Source organism: Peromyscus maniculatus, chromosome 6 (genome assembly GCF_049852395.1).
Source record: "Peromyscus maniculatus bairdii isolate BWxNUB_F1_BW_parent chromosome 6, HU_Pman_BW_mat_3.1, whole genome shotgun sequence".
NCBI lineage: Eukaryota > Metazoa > Chordata > Mammalia > Rodentia > Cricetidae > Peromyscus > Peromyscus maniculatus.
In genome coordinates this window covers 65,140,395-65,166,245 of record NC_134857.1, presented here as the reverse complement: position 1 = coordinate 65,166,245, position 25,851 = coordinate 65,140,395, and the positions used below count along the sequence as shown (strand labels likewise).

General features: G+C 43.9%; 2 protein-coding genes across 2 annotated transcripts in view; one reads left to right on the top strand and one right to left on the bottom strand.

Annotated features, from left to right (window-relative positions):
• Fbxw7 (F-box and WD repeat domain containing 7) overlaps positions 1 to 9,200 on the bottom strand; it is a 173,696-nt gene extending 164,496 nt beyond the window's left edge. The window contains exon 1 of the mRNA XM_076574331.1: positions 9,111 to 9,200. The gene's annotated coding sequence lies outside the window, so the exon portion shown is untranslated. The remainder of the gene's footprint in view (positions 1 to 9,110) is intronic.
• Positions 7,627 to 13,501, top strand: LOC121830192 (uncharacterized). Its single transcript, XM_076575312.1, has 3 exons — positions 7,627 to 7,657; positions 9,082 to 10,712; positions 11,536 to 13,501. Exons 1-2 carry the CDS (start codon positions 7,627 to 7,629, stop codon positions 10,692 to 10,694), a joined length of 1,644 nt encoding a protein of 547 aa, XP_076431427.1. The 3' UTR covers positions 10,695 to 10,712; positions 11,536 to 13,501.
• Positions 13,502 to 25,851: the final 12,350 nt, after the last annotated feature.

Here is a 25,851-nt window from a genome sequence, read left to right as displayed (position 1 = left end):
ATAAAGATATTTCAATTTCAGTTTGAAATGTAACCAATACAGATAAATCTGTTCAGCTTCACTATTTTCCAAAGCTTTTATTTCCAGAGTCAAAGAGGCAGTAAAAAATGAGAAGAACTGATAACTGAATTACATTCTGGGATTTCTCAATGGGCAACTTGAATCATCATCACTATCAGAAAAAAATATCACTAATTATTTAAGAATAAAGAGGAAACCTGTTCCATTTAGTATTGAGATCTTTGGAAACGAATTAAAAGTCCAGTAATGTTCAAAAAAACCTTTGTCTATAAATGTCTAGTTCTGACATTTCTCTAGTTTTGAGGATTTTTTTTTTTTTTTTTTTTTTTTTTTGGTTTTTCGAGACAGGGTTTCTCTGTGTAGCTTTGCGCCTTTCCTGGAACTCACTTGGTAGCCCAGGCTGGCCTCGAACTCACAGAGATCCACCTGGCTCTGCCTCCCAAGTGCTGGGATTAAAGGTGTGCGCCACCACCGCCTGGCTAAGGATTTTTTTAATAAAATGTTAATGAAACATATATTCATTTTTGATGCTTATGAAACAGGACTACAAACTCAAGTGCTCATTAAAATGTTGAGCAAAATAATGCCTGACTCTGACCTTCTCCACGTCACATATTAAAAGACAGTTTTCAATTCTTTTAAGGAGAGCAAATCTGTGAAGAACATGCTTTCCCTGTGAATGGGTGCTGAAGTAGCCATTGTGTCCAAGGCCACCAAGTTAGGAAATGTACTGCCCATCTAACTGCGTCTTCAGCGCCAGAATTGTGAATGTATATTCCTAGGTAAATGAGACATGAGCTAGCAATTTGTTGCTGTTTCCAGGAATGTTTTCAACCTCTGGTTGTAGTTAGTTATAAATTACCTCAATACTTTCGGTGACACAAATTCTCAGACCCAGAACACCATGCCAAGTTCTATCACTCCTTAGACTCTCCTAAAAATCAGACATCCTAAAACATCGACTAACGGTACACACTCTTCCGACAGACAAGCATCGGTATTGGAGAGTGGAGTGGTGGCACAGGCCTATAGCACTCCAGCACCAACAGCCCTGGGAAGCTGGCACAAAGGAAGGGCTCTCAAGTTTGAGGCCTGTGTAGTGACATAGTGAGTTCTACACTAGCCTAAGCTGAATCACGAGAAGCCAAAAAACGAAAGCAGTGTGGATGTGAAAGCCCAAGGCAAACATAGTGTGCTCAACGGTGCCCTCTCAGAGGTAAGGCCAAGCTGAAGTGGTGTCAACCTTATTTTGCACTCGCTTTTAAGATTTACAAATATTAGAGCAGCCGTGTAGCACAGGACAAAGGTGTCAATCACAATACACCAGGTACACAAACACAGAGAAGGGAAAAAAGAACTACCTCCTTCCAAAAGCCACCCAGATTTCCAGTAGCCTTTCTTCACCTGGAAAGGGCAGAGGCGACAAGCTCAGCAACAAACCACACAGGACCTGACTGACGCGCAGCTGTGCTTTAGGTCTGATGAGGAGAAAGCAAATGACAGCCGAGCAGTAAGATCTCGTGTGCATTTCCATCTACATGCAGGGGAAATAACACAACTGAAGGCTGGTTCTCGTGTTTCCTGGTTGAGCTTATTCTATTACAGAACCAGAGTACTTAGAAAATTTAAAGGAACATTTTAGAAAATTTTTCTTTTAAATTACTCTTTCTCCTGTCCCAGAACTCAGAGAGAACTGCAATAGTTTCTCAAGGATTCCACAATCTCAAAGTGTCTTAGGAATAATTTTAAGTACATTTATATACAAACATGTAATTACTAGAATATGTATAAACATCATTTTCATTTAGGAAATATACTCCATTTACATATGATATGAAAGGTGTTACAAGAAACTCAAAGTGAGGTAGCATCGGAAAACAGCAGAAATCTGTATATTTTCAGGCCTGTGCCAGAATGGTTTTATACTAGATGGGGAAAGCCTCAGAACAGAAAGATGCAATAGCAAGAGTTCACTACTGAAAAGCAGTTTACTCATCTCTTTGCAGTGCTGATGAACACACACCGAAAGGCTCCCCAGCCTGGCCTACTAAGTACTGCCAAAGGAAAACATCCCTATCCACATCCTTCCAGACACGAGAGGAACACTCACGTCTTTAACTCTGCCACCCATCCTTTGATTAAAGTATCTTAAAAAGCAAAATGTTTAAAGTGAGATTTTTAAAAGATCAAAATAAAACCAGGCATGGTTGTAAATACCTACAATCTCATGACCCCAGAAGCTGAGGCAGTAGGATCCCACATTCAAAACCAGCCTGTCTCAAACACGCACACATGCAAATGCACGCGCCCTAAAGTAACAGCTCCACAAAAAAAAAAAAAAAATCCTAAATTTACCCTCTCAATCCATATGCTCAAGAGAGCCAAGTATCAATTATACATACAGAAAGGATAGTTCACTCTATTACCTGAAGATTAAACCAACCACAAATCAAAATATCCAGAAAAAAAGATGAGTATAGTAAATTCGTAGACTTTTTTGTTGTCATCCCCTGCATGATATGGTATAACAACTGTTAACTGTTTATATTGTATTGTGTATTATAACTAATCTAGAGGCAGATTTTCAAGTATACAGGAAGATATGTGTATACATAGGTATATATGTGTGGTATGTAAATACTTTTTTATTACATCATTTGTGGGGGGCACACACAACACTGCACACATGGAAGTCAGAGGACAACTTTGAAGAGTCAGTTCTCTCCTTCCATCATGTTGGTTCTAGGGATGAAACTCAGGTCCTCAGGCATAGCAGCAAGCCACCTCACTGGACCCTTTAAGAGACTTAAACATGCTCAGATTCGGTATCTGCAGGGCCTTATGATACAGAGGGATCACTATAGTAAAGACAGCTTTGAAACTAACAAAAAAGGAATTACAAGTGTACTGCAATGTACAAAAGAGAGCATCTAGAAACAAAATTCGTAAAACCAGGGTAAATATACTACCATTTAATACAGGTATTAGTATTTGTTGTCATATGAAACAATGTTTTAACATTACCTGTAGCCAGGCACTGTGGTGCACACCTTTAATCCCAGCACTCCAAAGGCAGAGGCAGGCGGATCTCTGAGAGTTCGAGTTCGAGGCCAGCCCTGGTCTACAGAGTGAGTTTCAGGACAGCCAGGGCTACAAAGCAACAGCCTGTCTGGGAAAAAATACAAAAAAAAAAAAAAAAATTATCTGTACCATTAAAACTTGCACTAAGTGAATAGCTAGTCCTTTCTAGACAATACATTTGCAATATATTTACCCTTAAAGATAGCAATGTTGTTTAAAATATACATTCAAATTATATAAGTGATTTAAGATACAGCAACACTTTAAAAAAATGAAAATAATTTTGAACTAAGTTCTTTTTTTTTTCTTTTTAGATCTTCAAGACAGGGTTTCTCCATATAACCTTGGCTGTCCTGGAACTCACTCTGTAGACAAGGCTGGCCTCAAACTCAGAGATCCCCTTGCCTCTGCCTCGGGAGTGCTGGGATTAAAGGCATGAGCCACCATGGCCTGGCTGAACTAAATTTTTTACACTGATTTAGTAATGAGATCATTACTAAAATGATTTTAAAGAGATGAATGCATTAAAATTTAACATTCCTAAAATCTGACTTAACATCTTTGTCTGATTTAAAAGAACTTAAATGCTTTTAATGTGAAATTAAATGTTTTACAATTTATTTTCAGAACCTTTCAAAAGTAAGCCTCTAACACTGGGGGATGTAGCTCAGTGATAGTACTTCTGGTTGGGGGAGAGGGTGGCTTCTTCCTTCACAGACTCTTTTAGCCATAATACAAAATAAGTATATCCTCCATATCAACTGTGGTGGTGTGAATGAGAATGACGCACAGGCTCATATATTTGAGTGCCTGGTCTCCAGTTGTTAAAGACTATTTTGGAAAGACTAGGAGGTGTGGCCTTGTTGAAGGAAGTGTATCACTGGAGGTGGGCTTTGAGCTTCAAAAAAACCCACGGCAGACCCAGTCTCTTGTGTTTGTGGTCAGATGTGAGCTCTCAGCTACTTCTCCAATGCCATGCCTACCTGCCTGCTGCCATGCTCACCCACCACGATGATCACAGGCTGATCCTCTGAAACTGTAAGCAAATTAAATTTGTGTGTGCGCGCGCGCGCGCGCGCGCGTGTGTGTGTGTGTGTGTGTGTGTGTGTGTGTGTGTGTGTGTGTGTGTGTTTTGCCTGGGTCATGATGCTTTGTCACAGAAATAAAAAAGTAAATGAGACATCAATTATGGCATCTTTTGATAAAATGGGGTTCTCTTCTTTCTAGCTCCATTTACAGAGTATCATGTCTGCTTCTTAGTCCATACTTCTCATCATTACAAGCAGCCCAGAGGAATACATCACCTGGAAAACAGAATCCACCTAAAATGGCAAATCTGGCTTTGTAGTGTAATGTAGCTCACTTTATGTACTGGCAGATTTAAGTGTCCTCTGGCAGGGGGTTATAGACTTCAGCCTACAGGCCAAACCCCATCTACTCCTTGATTTTATGCATGAGCTCTCATTGGAGCAGATTGGAGCTCAAGTCCATATCATCTATGGCTGCTTTCACATAGCAGGAACAGAGCTGCAAGTTGTGTGAGTATGTTGACCCACACAGAAAAGTTGCCAACCCTTCCTCTACGTCCCACAAGACTTCTCCAAGAATCATCTTCAAAGTATATTTAAATAAGCTGCTGCTAAGCCACACACAGTCTGGAGCCCTCTGGTGCTAAGACACAAACATAGGAACCCTCAAGTCTCTCGTATTAGGAACAAAACTGCCATGTCAAAGAATGTAGATGTTACCATTCCCCATCATGGAGTTCCACCATATTAGTAAATCATGTTAATGCTAAAAGGTTGCCTTTTTAAAACATTTAAGCATGTCTGTGTCCATGTAAGAAATGGGGAAAGCAGAGAAAAAAAAAAAAAAAAAAACCTATATAGCAGATATTCCAATCACTATCTTCTCACCCTAAAATCACTGTAGACCTACACTGTAGGTATGTAAAATCATTGTAGGCTCCTTGTTTAAAAATATCTATTCCTGGATTTCTGACTACCAGATATTCTCTTAAGAAGCCAAAGAAGCTTTGGAAGGCACTGAATTCAAACTAAGGAATATAAAGACAATGATTATGTATTTCTACTCACAATCCTTTATCCTTGTCAGAGGCAACACCAAATGTTAACCATAAAGCTGCCTGAATATTCTTAAGAACTAAATTGCTTTTAATTTTAAGTTCACACAAAAGAAAGTATCCCTAACACTTCAGTGCTAACACAGGAATATCCCCTGCACTGTATGGGACACAAAGACACACATCCGTGAAAGTTCAAGACAGGGAGACAGCCTTCCCTTCCAGGAAGTGTTAGCCCCACTTCATTAGTATTAAGACCAAGCTTAGCTGGGTTGTGGTGGTATGCATCTTTATAATCCCTAGGGAGGCAATGATCACCTAGGGAGGCAGAGGCACTGGATCTGAATTTGAGGTCATCATGGTCTACAGAACAAATTTCAGGACAATCAGGGCTACACAGAGAAATCTCCATGGAGGTTGAAAATATCAAAAACCTGAGTTTGGAGAAATTAATCTTCCATTTTATTTTTTAGTTCCCTATCAAAGTCCTAAGTTTTCTGAAAATACAACTCAGGATATAAATACTCTACTGAAAACCTGTAACTGTTTCTAAGACAGAATTATATGCCCTGGGATTGAGTTGACAGCTAAGTTTAAAGACTGCTCTTCTTTCTAACTGCCATTTTCGCTCACTTAGGAAGCGTGTCTTTTGGGGAATGTCTCTCCTCTTATTATGCCTGTGCATAAGCTAACACAAATATGCCCCATCCCCAAAGTTTCAAACTCCTTCTTCAGCTCTTTACTCGGTATTAGTAATCTCAGAAACCTAAAGGCTTTAAGAATGACTCCTATCTCTACCCACGCTGTCGGCATATTACCCAAACTACTTTGCAGTCTTGAAAGCCACATGAAGCATGGCCCTGTGGATATAGCTCAGTTGGCAAAGTACCTGCTAGATAATGCACAGAGCCCTAGGTTCAAACCCCAGCAACTACATAAACCAAAAATAGCAGCACACACCAGTAAGTCTAGCATTCAGGAAGTCAAGGCAGGATCAGGATGATTAGAAATTAAAGGTCATCCTCAGCTACACAGCAAGTTCAAGGTCAGCCTGGGACAAAAGACAGAGTAAAAAAAAAAAAAAAGAAAAGAAACCACAGAGAAAAAGTGAAAAAGTTGAGAGGGAGAGAAAGAAAAGCAGAATGGAGCCGGGCGGTGGTGGCGCACGCCTTTAATCCCAGCACTCGGGAGGCAGAGCCAGGCGGATCTCTGTGAGTTCGAGGCCAGCCTGGGCTACCAAGTGAGCTCCAGGAAAGGCGCAAAACTACGCAGAGAAACCCTGTCTCGAAAAACCAAAAAAAAAAAAAAAAAAAAAAAAAAAAAAGAAAAGCAGAATGGGCCAACACTTGAACTATATGGATATCCAGCTCTTAACCAAAATTCAACATCCAAAGCAAAGCCTTGCTACCCCGTTTCTGAATTCCTGCTCCTGAGAAACTACTAGCATCATGCTAAAAAACATCCAAAGCATTTCCTCTTTCACGCCTCCTTCTGTGCAGCCCCCATGGTGTAAAAACGTTGGTTTCCTAGAGAAACAAAATCCTAAAGCCAGCATAATGTCTTTGTTCTAGAGTATAATTTCTCCCAATCACTTGCAACTACCCTCTCTGGAGCAGTTTTCAAATTCTTTTGTGAACTGTAACCATGCATCTATACGGCGCAAATTGATCTTAACCCTAGTGGAGAGCCTCCAGCAGTAGGTATGTATGTATTCCCACCAAGCTAACTTCCTAATTAGATCTCGACTTTTAGAGTTCTGACTCTGAATCTTTAATATTTTGCTTGTATGTGTTCTTTTCTTCCTGAAGGAGCTCTTCCAAGTTTGGCTCAGAGACTCCAATTATTCCTGGGTAGTCCAAAAATCAACCTTTCCATAATGAAAGGTGCAATGACAGTTCCTGGCATATAGTGATCTTGGAGTAACAATGGTAATACGTTTCCCCCTTTCCTACATTTTTTAAAAATCTATTTATTATTACTATTACTATTACTATTACTATTATTATTACTATTACTATTACTGCTACCACCACACGTGTGTGCATGTGACACAGGTCAGAGGACAACTCTGCAGAGTCAGTTTTCTCCCTTCCAACTTTGGTTCTCTGAATCAGACTCTAGTCCTCAGACTTATACAGAAAGCAGCTTTACCCACTGGGCCATCTCCAACAATTTTATGCAATTTGTATTTGATTACAATGCAAACTGCATTTGTCATTGGTAAGGAGAAGGTACCCCCAAAGACTTAACGTATCAAATGTTTTGTTATTTCTACATTCAATAAAGTACTTCCCCAATTTAAAACAAATCAAATCCTAAAGTCAGTATGCAACTCTGACAAGATGCGATACACACTCAAAGTAGAATTTCTTGGTTTACATCCCCTTCTTCCCAAAAAGCAAACTATGCAAGACTAGTTTCTCAATCATTTTTTTCGAAAAATGGAATACACGACTTCTTCAGGGTCACAAAGTAAGGTTAATAGATCCAAAAACATGTTTTATTCTAAGCCTAAAGTTACATTCACCATCCAATATTTTCATGTGAATTTCCATTTACACTAAGTAGAATTTACAGTGTCTTATGAAAACATGAAAAACAAAATATCAAAGGAAAAGGAAAACAGCAAGAAGATCCAAAGGAGGACAAAGTGATTAGAGAAATGTGGAAGAAAAAAAAAAACAAACTAAAAGCACTTTTAAGAGTAAAAAGTTGGGACAGACAACAGAAGAGAATAACCAAAGCCTATAAAAGCAGGAAAAGATAAACTCATGGTTGTTTTAGCATTCCTCAAACTATATCTTGGAAGTTTGAAGATAGGTGAGTTGATACATAATGCAGAAACTAGTAAACTTTCAGACTAGTCACTTTAAAAAGAGAGAACAGGACCCAAACATTGCAAAATGTGAGAAACTTTCAATCAATTTAATCATGATCCTAAATGGAGAAATTAAGATGGATGGACAAGCCCAGGTGTCCATTTCTACAAAACATCTCTATTCTGCCCATATTCAGTCGTCTGAATGGACCAGAATTCTGTCTTACACTATGTGATCCCACAGTATGTTTAACCCTCAAGGTGCTTAGTTTAACCTTACATATGTGAAACATGACTTTTCTGTACCTCTAATTTAAGCACTCTTAAGATAACTGAAATACTTTCTTGAAAGAGTAATAGGCTTCTCCTAAGTTGACAAGTGAAGCCAAGTAAGAGAAGCCGCACACATGCCCTTTCAATCCCGAGTGAAAATGTGCTATCATATAAAATACATTGCTCTTCCCCAAAAAAGAAAAGAGCATTAGGGAAGAAGAAAGTGTTGCCACTTTTATGAAATGGTAATGCATTAAGTGCTCTCCCCGAATTCAGTCTCAATGAGCTGTGTGCATCCTAGGAACTCGGACTCTCCTGAGCTACTGAACCGTGCTAGCCGCCTCCTTACACACTAGAATCTCTGGACTTGGGAAAGACGGCCTCGGGGGTACCAAACTCCCGAATGTACTAAAATGAAAAGTGATCTTCCTCTCAAGGACAACTTCAAAAACAATAGTTAAGAGTTTTAAGGAGTTGATTCAAGTGATTCCCACGTGGGAATCCATGGGAGTTTCCCTGAAACAAAAACCACTGTGCCGGATCATAATCGGTGGCCAGGAAAATGTACAGGACAGACCTGTCCATGGGCTTTCTCGATTTCCCTTTGCCAATTGGTGTGCAGAAAGGTGCAAACGTCCACTCCGGAGACATTGCTCCTCCTCTAAGTAAAACCCCCTGTACTTGCATTACCCCTGATGCCTTCTCCCCTCAGCAGGAAGGAAAGGTCTCCACTGCCAACCCTCCCAAGAAACAGCCAAACTCCAGCACTAAGTAAGCACCCACCCGCTCCCACTTGCTACCCCAGAATGTCCCCCCTCCCCCGAGTCCACTCACGCTTCAGGGACGAGCGGTGGCGCTGACAATGTGGGCTGGCTCCCTTCCTCCTTCGGGCTGAGGCGGCAGCTGCGAAAGGCTGGGCGCCGAACTGAGGAAGAAGCGGTGCTAGTAGCGTCGCTCCACCAGGCAACCACCCGGGTCTCTTCCGCGCTGCTGCCGGGGGAGAGGCGGCGGCCCCGCTCACCGGTTTTCCTCTTCCTGGGTCTCTCTGCAGGCTGTGGCTTCTGCCGGTCCTGGGCCACTTGTCCCGGGACAGTCACGATCGGAAAGCTCGATGATTTTGTTTGGGTAAAGTTTCCTCTGGGTGGAGGCTGCGGCCGGCCCCCCGGGTCCCCCCCGGCCCCGCTGCCCTGGGGGGGGCTGGGGCGGGGAGGGGGGCGCCGAGAACTCCCGGAGTCCCGCCGAGGAGCCGAGGGGGCGGCGGCGGGCCCAAAGAGAAGCCCCCCAGAGGGGGTGAAGGGGAGGGGAGGGGAGGGGAGGGGAAGGAGAGGACGGCGGCGCCCGGGCCGCTCACCACGCCGCCGCAGCCGCTTCACATCGGGGTCCCCGCCCCCCCGGCCCGGCGGTGGCTCCTGGGCTGGGGGCCCCGGCTCATACACTCCACGAAGGGATGCTACGGCCTCGGACGGCCGGACCGGACTGTGGCTAGGCTGGGGACCCGGCGGGCTCGGATCGGCGCCGCCCCCGCTCCCGGCTCCCGCATGTGTCGCGGCGGCCGGGACCCCCTCCCTACACCTCGGGGGGTCCTTCGCCCCACTCCCCGGGGCGAGGCAGAAAGCCCAGCCCCTCGCGGGCGTCCTCTCCCGGCTGAGCAGCTATCAGTCCCGACCCGCAGCAGCCGCCTCCCTGCCCCCCGGCCGCGGGCTCCGGCTCCGGCTAGGGCTCCGGCTCCGGCGGCAGTCGCTGCCGGCCGGGAAGGTAAGGGGGGGAGCAGACGGCGGCCGCGGCTCCCGCTGGCCCGGGCTGAAGCGAAGGTCTCGGCGGCGGCCAGTGCACGGGCGCCCGGTCTTCTCGGATGCTCGCTCACTCACTCGCTCTCACGCTCTCACCGGCGGCGGCGGCAGCGCCCGGAGCTCAGCTCGCTGTCTCCCTCGCTCTGTGCGGGGCTCTCGCCTCACTCCAGAGAGGGGCGGGAGGAGAGCGGCGCCCGGCGATGACGCAAGTCGCCTAGCAACCGCTCTCCTCCCCCTCCCTTCTCTTTCCTCTCTGCGCCTTCCTCCGCTGGCCTTTTCTCCCCATCTCCAGCCACCCCGCCCTGGGAGACTGCGGCGCGCGCTGATGACGCACCAAGGGAAGAGGAAGTCGAGCGCTGTGAGCGGGTGGGTGCGCCTCGGGCCGCGGGACTGCTGCTGCTGCTGCTGCCGCCGCCGCTGCCGCCGCCGCCGCCGCCACCGCCTCTACGGCCGCGTCAGAACTGAAGAGAGGAAGGGGAGGAGCCCAGGCGAGCCTAAGCTACCGCCTGATCTTACCCCTGACCCGAGGGCGGCGCGGAGAGCGAGCTCCGTAGCCGTTCCCTCCGGGGCAGGTGCGGACTGCTCCTCTGGGAACGAGGAGGAGGCCCAGGCCCCAGGGCCGGGCTAGGGCGCGCACCACCCGAAGGTGAGGCATTTGGCCCAGAGCAGACTCTCGAAACAGCGAGACGGGTGGAAAAGTTGACCTACAGCCCAGTTGCTGCACCTGCTCCCGGGAGCATGCCCCACCCTTCCCGTGGAGTGGGGCGAAACCTTGAGCCGCGTTATATGTGTGGCGGTGCGGTACGAAGGTTTTGATGAGTGAATGCATGGGTGAATGAATGCCTTTCGCCTAGCAATCCCGGAACTCGGCCGTGATGGTGGGAAGTGCAAGTGTTTTTGTAAATCGCAGCTTAGAAACCTGAGAGTTGTGATACACCCCACCCCCACCCTCTAGCCGTGAAAGGAAAGGGATGCGGCTTTGACATTGTGGAGTTGCAACTTCAGGCTTTTGTGGGAAAGGGGGCGAATTGCCGGGATTGGGGAGCAGAGGGCTGAAAGCGAACCAACTCTGGGCTATTATAGAAGGGTTTTCTACGTTTTCAAGGGGCGGATGTAGTCGAGCCTCCCTTTTAAGAGTCATTCTTGCTAGTCTCTTGGATCTTTGGGAGAGCTGATCTTGTTCATCACAATGCATCCCTTACTATCTTCGAAAAATTTTGGCCCGCGTCTCAGGACTTACTCAAGCGCGCTCGCGCGCGCATTCCTCCCTCCCCTCCTTTCCTCCCCCTCCCCCTCCTCCCCGTTATTAATAAATATATTGGGCTGTTTGCCCTACAGATTCTGTTCTAGGAAATAGGTTTTAGGAAAATCTAGTGAAATTTAAGCTGTGGTTCTCTAGTAAAAGAATTTTCAAGATAAAAGGACCACAGTCCTCAAGAAATCTGTCTTGAACCTGCTTCCCTCCTTAGTGGTGTGAGAATGAGATTAGAGCAGCAGCAGAGGTGAAGAGAAACGAATCCCACAGTTGTGTGGCCGGACCCCAGCACCCCATGCCTCTGGAAGCATCACTGGTGGGTATCTTAGCTCTTTCAACCTTGCTTGGGAAGATTGGACATTTTAAATACACTATCCACATATTTGGGAAACACAGGGCTTTGCCACTGCTGCAGCCACCACATGCAAACAGTAGATCAAGGAAATGTCTACTCTGATAAATCAAGGGTTCATTTTTGTTCAAAGGCAGCAAGAATAAATAAATAAATAAATAAATAAATAAATAAATAAATAAATAAATAAGGGGGAGGAGGATGCCCCAGAAGTAAGGACAGACTCCACCCTGATGTACTCCACCTGAAATCCCAGGAGTGGGATATCTCACCCTCCTCACACTGGGTTTGACAGTCTACAAGCATGATCCATTCACCTGCCATGTTCAAGGAAGACTCACAGAGAATCAATAGCCAGACATGGCTGCAACATAATCCTTTTTGTTGACCTCTCTTCCTAATAGCAGAAATTACAGATGTGCAATATAGGTTTAGGGGAGCTTTGTGAAGCTGGGCCCCTCAGAGTTTAGTTGTGTGGACTTTGAATGGAGAGAGTCCAGACATCAGAGCTCTGCCACTGAGAAGGCTTCCAGGAAAGTGTGTGCCAGGCAGAGTGGTCAGAGGCCTGAGCCGTTTCATTGCCTAGGGTTCCACTTTAGAACCCCGTCGCTGAGGGACAGAGTGGCACTCTTGTGAGCCCTGAGCCACCTACTTAGGAACAGCAGCTCCACTAAGCTTACTGAATAAGATCCATTCTCTTCCCCTCCCAGCCTGGTAACAGGAGAAAACAGCTGTTACACAGCTGGCTGCTGGAGAGGAGGAACTCGTACATGTCCAACTCGTTCCATATCCCTTCAGTTCTGTATATTGCCTATGAATCAAGAAGAGAAATACATCAGATTTCCAAAAATGTAAATCAGGATCAAAAACTTATTTCAGGTAACAGGGTTCTTTTCCTGGCTCATCACTTTATCATAAAGATCTGCATACGGTGTTAAGAGTGTGACGAAGGGATGTCCATATAGGTTTCATAACTTTTCCCTTGAATGAGCTTGTATGAGAAACTAATCAAGGTTTTATTATCTCATGCCAGTGGTTTCTACTGGTTTTGTTGTTGTTGTTTTTTACTTTTTCGAGACAGGGTTTCTCCGTGCTGTTTTGGTGCCTGTCCTGGATCTCACTCTGTAGACCAAGCTGGCCTCAAACTCACAGAGATCTGCCTGCCTCCGCCTCCCGAGTACTGGAATTAAAGGCGTGTGCCACCCGCCTGGCTGGTTTCTACTGTTCTATCAGTTAAGCTTTTTCATGAAATAGACTTTAAACATAGAAGGCAATTGTGTGCTGTAATTATCAAAGAAACTACCCTGTAAGCAGTCAACCAGGCCAGTCAGTGGAGTTTTGCTAACCTTCCAAAAGCCCTCTAATGACCTTCCTAAACACAACTCTCCCTCTCCCTTGGAAGTTACTATTATTCTGACCTTTGTGGTAATCATTTCCTTGCTTTTCTTTATTGTTTTATCACAGGTGTTCATCCCTAAGCATTACATTGTTTAGTTTTTCCCTTTCTTGTGAATGGTACATAAATGAGATAACATGTAATCTGTTATGCTTACCATATTTGCTCAACTGTGCTGTAATCCATATGTTGTTCAGGTTGTTCATATAGCTATAATTCGTCCCCTTTAATTGCTGCATATACAGTGTTTCATTGTAACAGTTTGTTTAGCCATTTTGTTGTTGATGGAAGTCTGGGTTCAGTTTGAGGCTGCTATAAATGCTGTTGCAAAGAGTTCCTTAAGTCTGTATTCCCTCTCATCTACATCAGTTTCTGTGTAATCTGTACTTGAGAGTGTATATCATAAAACATGAATAAATAATGTCACACGCTCTTCTAACATGATTCAGTCACATTAGCTACATATGAGTGCCATTGCTCCACACCTCACGACTCTGGCAAGAACTCAGTTTTCTCATCCTGCTCAGTGTGGAGAGTCTCTCATTTCAGTTTTAACTTATATTTCCCCAGTTACTGACTTTGTTGAGGACCTTTCACATATCCACTATTGTATTAGTCAGGGTTCTCTCTAGGAACAGAATTTGTAGAAAGGGGATTTGTTAGAATGGCTTACAGGCTATGGTCCAGCTAGTCCCAACAATGGCTGTCTACCACAGAAAGGGCCAAGAATCCAGTTGTTCAGTCCGTGAGAATGGATGCCTCAGCTGGTTTTCAATGTTCACCAGAATGCCGAAGAAGTGGGCTCTAATGCCAGTGAAGGAACGGACTTGTCCGTGAGGTAGAGCAAGCAAGCAAAGAGGCCAAGCTTCCTTCTTCCATGTCCTTCACATAGGCTGCCAGCAGAAGCTGTAGCCCAGATTAAAGGTGAATTTTCAGAAGATCTGGATTAAAAGTGGGTCTTCACTTCAGATGATTTAGTTAAGAAAAAAAACTCGGCCGGGCGTTGGTGGCGCACGCCTTTAATCCCAGCACTCGGGAGGCAGAGCCAGGCGGATCTCTGTGAGTTCGAGGCCAGCCTGGGCTACCAAGTGAGCTCCAGGAAAGGCGCAAAGCTACACAGAGAAACCCTGTCTCGAAAAACCAAAAAAAAAAAAAAAAAAAAAAAACTCTTATGGGTGTACCCAGCTGCTTGGGTTTTAGTTAATCCCAGATCTAGACAAGTTGACAACAAAGAATAACCATCACAAGTATATTGATAACAATTGGATTAGTCTTTATTTTTCTAATGTGCAATCTCTGAAATGCCCACAATTCCAGTGTCTTTTTGTAGTCCATATTTGAATACCAAGATTCGGGTACAGTAATGCCACCAAATGAGTTATGTTTGGGACAGCTTCTTCCCTGCCCCCCCCAACAGATTTTCCCTGGCTGTTCTAGAACTCACTCTATAGACCAGGCTGGCCCAGATTTTTGTGGAGGGTGGGGGTGGGTGGACAGATTCTTTCTAGAATTTAGCTTACCTAATTACTTTATGGATTGATAGTAAACTTTAAAGTAGGATACACACACACATATTCCTTCCAAAACAATGTTTTTTAAACTATTAAAAGTGTAACATCTTAGTTGTATTATAGTTCTCCTCGGTTCATAAAGGTATTGTTTACTCTCAAAGCTGTGTGAGTAAAATCTCTTCTATTGCTTTGTATTTTTCTCATAGACAATTATAAGAAATTGTTTTCCCACAAGATCTTTTGTATTTTTCATTTCCTTGGTTCATTGATTTTATAAAAGTCACAATGGCTTATTCTTTTCTCCTACAGTCCCTACTAGAATATATGGAATTATTTTTATAATTTTAGTCAGTAATTCCACATATACTGTGACATACCACCCAATATACTTCATTTGACTGTTACCATTTCTTATCTTAGCTCTTTGTTAAAACTTGGTGATATTTTAAAACTGGAGGAAGCTGAGGCCTTGAGAAATGAAGTGATTTACCCAGAGTCAGGAAAGCAAGTAAATAGGAAGGCTAGCTCCACCCCAGGTCTTCAAAAAAAGACCATTCTATCACACTGACTCAACCTTCTGGAGCAATAAAGCAGACTGATTCCTGGGATCTATAGAATATTGTTCAGTCCCACATAGCAAAGCTCTGAGTTGAGTAAGTTTCCTTCTGGCCTAAGCATTTGGGGACCTGTTGAGGACTGTTGAGGGAAGGAGAAAGGTCTAGGAAGAGAATAAGAGATGATAAGGGGAGGGGAATGGAATCCGTGCATTATGCATGAAATAGTGGAAGATTATTTTTTACAGGAGTGACAATTTTAAGATTAATGCTTAAAATGGATTAAATAATAGGAAACTTGCCTTGAAAATAAAATGTTTTCTTCCCTCTGCCCTTCGACTTAGAACTAACTGCTATAATCCCTGATACGTGTACAAAGAAATTGATAAAAAGAAGCAGTAGGCAGGAAGTGTCAGGTGTTGCAGGAAAGGTCACTGGTTCAGTGAGCAGGTCCCTAATAATTTCACAGTGCTGTGGCAGGTGTTGAAGAATGACAGAATCGATGACATTTTAAGAGAATGAAATCAACCCAGGGAACTTGCAGACTGATAGCACTCTTCTGGGTTGCTTTCCTCATTTGGGTTTGTAAGAGGACTTGATTCTGAAAAGTAAGTGATAGGTGACCACTGGTTTCAATTTTTAAAACAGTAAAACAACTGAATCATTTGTAATCATTCATAATCTAGCCTTAAAACCTCAGAGGCTTCTCCTTCAGGATATAACCACTTGGTTTTACCTGGTCGTGAAATATGTAATAAAACCCAGCCACTGTTAGCATTTAGGCGTCTGTACTGGCCTGCCGTTAGGGTCCTAACAGGACAGACCTCACCTGCAGCCACTAAGAGCACCCCCTGTGCACATTCACTGATTGCTTATAAAAGGCGGGCCTTGTACAGCTCCTGTCTCCTCTCTCCTCTCTCCTCTCTCCTCTCTCCTCTCTCCTCTCTCCTCTCTCCTCTCTCCTCTCTCCTCTCTCCTCTCTCCTCTCTCCTCTCTCCTCTCTCCTCTCTCCTCTCTCCTCTCTCCTCTCTCCTCTCTCCTCTCTCCTCTCTCCTCTCTCCTCTCTCCTCTCTCCTCTCTCCTCTCTCCTCTCTCCTCTCTCCTCTCTCCTCTCTCCTCTCTCTCTCTCTCTCTCTCTCTCTCTCTCTCTCTCTCTCTCTCTCTCTCTCCCTCCCTCCCTCCCTCCCTCCCTCCCTCCCTCCCTCCCTCTCCCTCTCTCTCTCCCTTCCTCTCCCTTCATGCTCAACCCAAGGAACCGGTCTCTGCCCCCTTCCCTGCCTCTTCTCTTCCCTCCCCTCAATAAACCTCCTACATGGGCCCTGTTGTATGGTGTGATGCCTTCCCGCCGTTTTTATTTTTTTTTTTTATTTTTTTTTTTTTTTTTTGGTTTTTTCGAGACAGGGTTTCTCTGCGTAGTTTTGCGCCTTTCCTGGAGCTCACTTGGTAGCCCAGGCTGGCCTCGAACTCACAGCGATCCGCCTGCCTCTGCCTCCCGAGTGCTGGGATTAAAGGCGTGCGCCACCACCGCCCGGCTCCCGCCGTTTTTAAAATGTTAAGTAAAACTGTCTTTAAAAAATGTATAAAAGTATTAAGTAGGGCTAGATATTACTTAACTTTGTGGCACAAAGGATTGAGAACGTCTAGTTTGTGACCCAGAACTTAAATTACTGAATTTACAGGAAGTAAATTAAGAGCATTTGTTGTGCAAATATTACTAGTGTGCACTTGTTTTTACTTCCAGAATATGTAGAAAGTAGAAGAGTATTGTACACAGAATATTCACATTTACATCACCATTCATGTGACAAAATCACACATCTCTCCTACTTCTTAGCAGTTGGCTAAATGCAGGAGAGAGGCTGTGCAGCGAGAGAAAAATGGGGCCAAGGAGATGGCTTGTCTGTGCAGATGCCTGCTGCCAAGCCTGGCAGCCTGACCTCAGTCCCTGGGACCCACTCAGTGGAAGGAGAGAACATTCCCAAGTTTCCCTCTCTAACTTCTGCCCACACACACACAAAAAAAAAAAAAAATATTTTAATATTTGGGAAAAAAGGCTTCACTCCTCCTCCGTTTGTGGAGTTTATAGCCTAATGCTTAGAATATGACAGGGTGAGTAGTTGTTAGTTCTAGCTACTACCTTTTAAGACTGTTGATTAAGCTGGGCAGCAGGGCCGCACACCTTTAATCCCAGCATTTGGGAAGCATTGGCAGGCACATCTCTGAGTTTGAGGCCAGCCTGGTCTACAGAGTGAGGTCCAGGACAGCCAGGGCTGTGTGTACAGAGAACCCCTGTCTCAAAAAAAAAAAAAAAGAATTTGTTAATTAACACTATCTGATGTGTTCTCTGGGTAAATGAGTTACAGCTTTTGTTCTCTTGATAAGCCAAGATGTAGCAGAAATGTTTGTTCTTTTTGAAAATTTATGTCAATTTGTATAACTACAAAGAGCATGGTAATATGTCTTCATACTCTGTCCACCAAGTTCAGGCATTATCATTTTGCTGTGTCTGCTTTCTGGACAATTTGAAATGAGTTTGCAGGCATTCTGACAGTTCAAGTCTTGAAGTACTTCCGCAGGAAGTGCTCAGGAAGAGGATACACCTGTACCTACCCTAATCTTTGATCCTCCCTAAGAAAGTAACAAAAAAAATCTATGGCTAACTTCAGTTCATATTTAATTTTTCCTGTCCTAACATTATATTCCATGGCTTACCACCCATCCTTGTCCAATCAAATTTCACACAAAGCATTCTTCAGTTGTGTCTCCTTAGAGAAACAAAAACTATGCTCTCCACTAATACAGAGACTTGCCTTCTGTTTTCTTACCCTCTTTTTACAGCTTGTTCAAATCCATTGAGCATTTTGAAATTTTAGTGAAAAATTGTCTGTTTTCTTTAGTAGATGTATACTTGCCTTTGACCTCGTTTAAAGCAGCTTTATGTTTTGCAGTAGAGAGGAGCCACTAAATTACTGAGCACCCCTATTTTCTGAAAGGAATCTGTACATTTCTTGGGTACTGCTCCTTCCACCTTGCTTTCCCAACATGCTTTCCCTGGAAGACCTAGATTGGTCTTCCAGGCACACCTTAGTACTTCTTCCTCTGTCCTTGAATTGTCCTTCCTAGGACCCTCTCAAGAGCATCTTCTAACTCCATAGTTCTTATTCTCTATCCACCTTTTGGGTGACCAGAGCAAAATCTACAACTGCTTCCCTTTGACTGTGACCAGAGCAAAATCTACAACTGCTTCCCTTGACTATGTCCCTTTATCCTTCAGCAGGAAGCCTGCTCCTGCAGCCCACCACCACCATCCACCACTGTTGCTTCATCACATTGAATTACCGTAGTCACCTGATCCATAGGAAAGAAAAGGAAATAGCTTTTATCAATGCTGTATTACCTAATTTTCAAGTCTCACAAAGTAGGTGAAGAGCCTACATTTCCCAGCCTCCTTTGCATTTAGACTGGGTCATGCGCAGTTAGCCTTGCAGATAACGTGTGGGCAAAAGTCATACATATCACTAACAGCTTCATCCCTAAAGTCTTCTCATGAAATAGTTATTGACTTCTTCCTGACTATAATGGCAGAAACAAAAGACATTCAGATAGCGCACCACATGATGGCAGTTACCAAACTCTACCATCGCTTGCTTGGGTGCTACCCTTGAGCTCAGACAGTGGTCTGAACAAGTTTCATAGCAGGCTTGCACTTTGACAAGACATAAAGTGTGGGAGTACTCTAGCCTAGTAAGGTGGTCACATCAGTCTTGTGACCCGCTATGACAATGCTACCCACTTTTGTGATGCTAGGTTTCCAGAACCATGAGTTTGGGATTCTAATCTAAACTGTAAAAGAACTTGTGGACAAGACTCAGGAGGCAAGGCTGTAGAATCTGGAGTGTGATGCCAGCCTGGGTTACACAGTGAGACCCTGCCTTTAAAAATGGTAAAAATGTTGGCTCTTCCATAAACTAGGTGCCACCTTAGGTCAGCTGTCCTTCAGTAGATGCTGGCTGAAGGTTTGTTTTTCAACAAACAGGTTTCCATTTCAAAAATGTACAGCTTTGGCACTCCAGGGCTAGCATCTCATTACTAGCCAAATAAAAGTCATGGCCTGCTATTTTATATGAAGAGATTCACATGAGAAGTTGGATGCCAACTGTCTGCACCATAGCTGGCATCCCCCTAAACTGTCCCAGCGCCGGCTCATGAGCCAGACACTACTGTTCTTTCACTTCATAACCAAAGACTGTTCTACCCAGCAGCCTTTTAGGTTTGGAGTTAAGAATGGCAGTTAGTAGAGGAACCTACTTAGGACATAGGAAACATCTCCTAAATCCACATCAGAGTCTGGGAGATAGATGGTTCAATGACTGAAACATTTGCTCTGCAACTTCAGGGACCGGACCAGAGTTTTCATTCCCAAAACCTATGTGAGAACGCCATGTGGGTATGGTAGGCCACCTGCAATTCTAGTGCTCAAAGGGTGGAGATGGATTCCTGGACCAAGCTAACTAACCAAACTAGTCATATTGGCAAGCACTGGGTTCAATGGAGAGACCAGGCCTCCATGAAGAAGGTGAAGAGTGATCAAAGAACTTTCACATCAACCTCCGGCTGCATCAACCATGTGCACCACTCACACTCGAAAACATGCAAACACACACACACAGATGAGGGGGAACTCCACATCAAATACAACTGCTAATTTAGAGAAATTCTCAGCAACTACATCCCATTGTATCTTCTTCCCATGACACTACGTTTGTTCCTCTGACCCTCACATATCCCCCAGATCTCTCCAAAGCAGTCTTAAACACGGGTCCTTTCACTGCATTAACAGTTCCCAACTCTCCTCGGTTTCTTCCTTACACACACATACACACACACACACACACACACACACACACACACACACACCCCACATCACACCACACCACACCACACCACACCACACCTAACTCGTGAGTAATGAATGGTGCCAATAACATAACTGGCATAAATATATTTAAGGGCTACTGTTTTACTTTGTAAAAGTTCAGCTGGGAGAGGGCATTGTTATGCAGTCCTGAATCCCAGCATTCAGGAGTTGGAAGCCAAAGAAGAAGGCCAGCCTGGACTCTAGAGTGAAACTTAAAAAAAGAGGAGGAAGAGGAGGAGAAGTTGGCTGACAGGGAGTCCAAAATTGATGCGATGCTCACTGATGCCATTGGGTGCCCAGGTGTGTCAGTTTCTTTTCTCCTCGATGTACCATCCACCAGAAAGAAACACCAAAAGGGAAGAATGAGGATAAGAAACCATAGTTGGCAACTTCCTCTGGCAATCGGAGCTTCCAGTATGGCTTGTTCACATTTTAACAGGATGCTCAAAACACTTGACTAGGACCAGGGCTGGCCTATACCTTCAAAGTCCTGCCACCATTGACCCACCTCAGGGTTAGCCAGGTGTCGCCTCCTAAAGGTTCTATGACATCCCAAAACAGCCCCTCTCCCCAAGTGTTCAAACACAGGGGCCTGGAGAAGCAGGGGCAGCATTTCACATTCAAACCTAAACCCAGGCTATTGCTTTTCCTTTGGCATTGGTTTCCTGCTGACGTTTATCATCTAGTTGGCAAGTAACAAAAGGCTGCTAATCCAAAAAGAGTCACAACCACGTTGATTCTTTCCCCAGTAAACCAGAACACTTTCATTTAGATCTCGTTGGCATGGTGTCTTGAGGTAATGCCCTGTTCCAAGTACAGCAGAGAAATGTTTCGGCTGGGCACAATTACCTAAAGGTTGGAGTGAGGTGGGGGGTCCGTGAATGAGAAAAATGGGAAAGGAGGAGATGGGTAGAAAAATCCCAGGTACACAGAGGACTGAGGTCTCCCCTAGAGATGAAATACTATTGTCTAACCTCTAGAAATGCTTTTGTTCTAGATATCCATTTTCTTCCTATGTTTTACACAGAAAATATGTAGTTGGAGAAGCTGATCTTTTTTTCCTGTAGTTTTAAAGCTGAAATTTTAACTCTTAGGATCATCTTTTAATAAATGAATTTGTGATCTCCAGATGGCTGACTTTTTGTCTTTTGTATTGGTATTGAAAAACACACTTATTACTGCATTTTAAGCTCTTTTTATAGCTTCAAGTAAAAGATGTTTATACCTTCTTTCCTTTTCAAACAAAAAAAGTATTTTTGCTTATTTAAAAACAAGTTGAAACTTACAGTTACAACTCCAGCACAAACAGCTTTATCTTGAGCAGTTTAGGAATAAGTTGTCAACCATGTGCCCTCTTGCTCCAAATGCTTAAAGGGATCTATGAATGATATTCTCATTAATAATCACAATTAATGATAAAAGTCCTGCTAATATAATCCTAGGACCTCATTAAATTCAATTATTCCCCTCATGTCATTTATATGTTTTTTTTGTTTTTGTTTTTGTTTTTGTTTGTTTGTTTGTTTTTTGGTTTTTTCGAGACAGTGTTTCTCTGTGTAGCTTTGCACCTTTCCTGGAACTCGCTTTGTAGACCAGGCTGGCCTCGAACTCACAGAGATCCACCTGGCTCTGCCTCCCAAGTGCTGGGATTAAAGGCGTATGCTGCCACCGCCGCCTGGCTCATTATATGTCTTATAGCAAGACAAGGAGCCACTTCAGAATGTGTTGTAGTTAATTGTCCCATCTCTTCGCTGTCCCATCCAAAAAGCCTTTGGCTTACATGACCTTAATCTTTTCAAGATGACAACTAATCATTTCGTTAACTATCCCTCAACTCCAACCCATTTGTGTTTATTTAGCAAGAACATCGCCAAAATAACAGCGTATTCTTTCTGCATCAGGTGACAGTTTTAATTCATCCTAGCACTGATGACATTTACTTCACTTACTTTACTGAAATGGTGCCTTGCCAGTCTTCTTCACCAGGAACCCAGAGTGAAGCTGCTGAATGTCTCACTTGAAATTAGTAACTAACTTTTAAGCAAATATTTTAGCTCTCTGTTCATAGTATAGTCTTCATCAAACTTTTATTCTTTTCATTTTATCAGTGTGGATTATCATTTTTTATTTTGCTCAGTGGACTATGAGCTGTTGGGAGTAATGATTGTTTTGATGCTCAAAATGGCCCATATTTAGCCAGCAGAATCCCCTTGAGCTGGGATTCTATCATTTGGGCCCATGATTCTCTGAATATTTCTTTTTTTACACCTATTAAAGACTTATTTTTTAATTATGTGTATGATGTCGGGGGAGTATATGTACACGCATGCATTGAGCCCGAAGAGGCCAGAAGAGGGGACCGGATCACCCGGAGCTGAAATTACAGGTGGCTTTGAGCCACCTCGTGTGGGCACTGGGAACCAAACTGGCCCTCTACAACAGCTTCACCCGCCAAGCCATCTTCTCCAGCCTCTTGTTACACTTCTTAGTGCTGTATGTCTGAGTGTGGAATATATGTACAGGCCCGAGGAATGTTTGCAGGAGTTGGCTCTCCTTCCCCCACGGAGGTCCCAGGGATCGAACTCAGGACATCAGGCTTGACAGCAAGTGCCTTTCCCTGCAGAGCCATCTCACCAGCTCTGAACATTTACTTCCTTTAAAACACAACAAATGTTCCGGTCTCATCTTGTGCTTTCCTTGTCCCAGTGATGGTGGAGTCAGTCATTTCTCCAAGGAGCATGTTGCCAAGCAATTGACAGGACAATCAGATAAATTTGAATTTCAGATGAATAATGAATTAATGTTTGGTATAGATGTGTTTTGTGCAATAAGTTTATATGCAAGGAATGGTTGCTATTTATTATTATTAAGTCTGGCACCCAGTCAAGGAGCCCTTGTTCCTCTCAAGTGACAACTAGTACTTGGAAGCCAAGATCTCTGCAGAACTGGTGGCTGCAGCTTCCGTTCCTAACTCTTGGACCCTTGGGTGGCAGAATAGGTGGCACACACACAAAGACGTCACTTATGCACACTGCACTGAGCAAGCAGGTGTCATAGACACATTGCATCCCATAACCTCGCACTGGCAGTTACTTCTGGTTCAACTGTGCTGTTCTTCTACTTCTTTCTCTTTTCATATTTGACTTCATTCTCCTATAGTGAGAAGTCTGGCTACAGTTATCCCTAATTCATCTATTTACTTCATTATCCCTTAACTGCCCCTACCCTCTTCAGCCTGACCTCTGTGCCAGGCCATCCCCACATGAAGACACCTTCTTACTCCCAATTTGAGCTTTATAGCTCACCCAGCTAATCCCCAGGATGTAGGTGCCTCCTCAACTTCTTGGGGTTTGGCCCTTCATGTCAGATGTCCCCATCACAGGTCTCACCTCTTTCAGGCTCTGCCACCCCACACTAGGCCATACTCATGCAGACGCCTTCTTCATCCTCCTCAGGATCCACAGAAACATCACCAGAGTGGCTGGCTGACACCCCCTCACCTTTCTCCAAGCACAAAGTCTTATATGAGTGGCACCAGAGTAGATGCTGTTACGTTGCCCTTCACACATGCTTTCTCTATGAAGAAGCCACTGCAGCAGCTGCTGGAAAGGCACTACCTAGGGGAATTCTCATTCATTTGCACTGAACTGAAAGTAACCAATATTTATTGACTAATAGTAAAATTCAAGAGAAGTCAAAACTTAGAAAGGTGGACTCCTGGTTAGCAACCTGTGTCTGTTGATGCTTCCTCCCAAAACCCCCTAAGGCAACAATAGAGGGATTTTTTTTAAGCTACAAAAAGCACAAAGAGAAAAAAAAAAAGGGTGATGACTGCAGAGAGTGAATGCCAGAAAATTCTAAAAGATAGAACATGGTGGCCATCAGGAGTGTCTGACTCAGAGACAAGGAAGCCACAGCTTGAGCTCCCACAAGTATCTGGCAAAGAACGAGCCAGTCCATCAGAACACACGCCGCTGTCACAGAACACCAGCAGCCACTGCAAGGAGAAGCTAAGTCAGACAAGAACAGCACCAACATGCTAACACGGAGGAAAGCAGGGAATTCCTGAGGCCGCAACCACACCCACAGAGCTACAGGCAACTACGGAATGCTGGGAGCAGCAGAAACAGGCTTCCCCGGGGAAGAGCACACCACTTGGTTGTCCAGCCCTGAAAACCTGTATACAAGTACCATTATATAGACTGAGCAGATTGTATTTGTGTATTTAGGAGTGTGTGTGTGTGTGTGTGTGTGTGTGTGTGTGTGTGTGTGTGTGTGTACATACATGCACGTATATATGTAACCACATTAAAGAAAAGAGGCCATGAATTTGAAAGAGAGCAAGGGGGATAAATGAGAGGGTTTCGGAGAAGGAAAGAGGAGGAGTAACTATATTGTAGCTCAAAAAAAGAAGAAGAAAGCCACATAAATGGCCGTCAATGATCACCAGATACTTGAAGAAAGTCTAATGTAAACATTGAAAAGAAAATAAGAAAACAACCGAAGAAAACTAAGACAATATGGAAGGAAAGAAGACATTAAGATTGTGACAAATGAATATTAAATACAAGGAGGACTAGGGATATAGCTCAGTTGGTGGTACTTGTCTAGCATGCACAGAGCCCTGGGTTCAATGCTGCAATCCCAGAGCTCAAGACGCACAAATAGGAGGATCAAAGTTCAAAGTCGTCCTCTCGGTTACGTAGCACCTTTGAGGCCAGCCTGGACTACATGGGACCCTATCTCAAAAGGAAAAGAGCTCAGTAATGGAGAGGTGTTTGTGTGTGTGTGTGTGTGTGTGTGTGTGTGTGTGTGTATGTCTTGAGATTACTAATGGTTCATCTCTAATAATGGGAAATTAATAGAGGATGTTCTGATTTGACCCATCTGTATAAGTTTACAGATGCTAATACTAAGGGGGGGTGTCCTAAGAGTTGAAATGACCCCTAAGGAAACCATATTAGATAAAGGAAAAAGTGCCTCACTAACTCTGTGGATAGCACCTTAGTCTCATAAAGGAGGAAAAGGCAAGGGCTAATTTTTTTTTTTTTTGCATACCCCTATACTATTTTGTGATAAAAAACACAATTTAACTTAAAAGTTAAGTATGTCCAGCTTGGACCTTTATTATACCATGAAAAGTAGCAGAAAGCAGTGGGAGGGGACCCAGAGTCGGCACCAATTCAGCCGTTCACGGCTCATGATGCTGTACATCTTTACACGTCATGTTTACAAATGGGGTCATTATACTTGCCCTGCTACATTAGTTTATTAGGGATTCCTTACCAAATGCCAGGGACTAGATGGCTTGAACAACAGAAACTTATTTTCTCATAGTCTTAGTGACTAAGGTGTTGGGTCCAGTGACCACGAGACCTCTCTCCTTGGTTTGCAGATGTCTGTCTTCTCCCCGAGCTCTTCTGTGTGTGTGTGTGTGTGTGTGTGTGTGTGTGTGTGTGTGTGTGTGTGTGTGTGTGTATGTGTGTGTGTGTGTGTGTATGTCTTTGGCTTTACCTCCTCTTCTGACAAAGACATTGGCAGTACTGGATCAGGGTTCTATTCTAACAGCCTCGTTTCAAATTCATCATTACTTTCAAAACTTTATCTGTTTTGAAACAGATATCCTGAGCTCTCGGGGGTTGGGTTCCCAACATAGGAATTTTGAGGGAACATGATTCAGCTCACAATATCTACCTGTTTCTTTGTGTATTTACTAAGATAGATTGATCTTTTTCCATGTACCAACCTAAGCTGTGAACTAAGGGTTGAATTGAGATCAGTCTGGAAACTAAAATATAC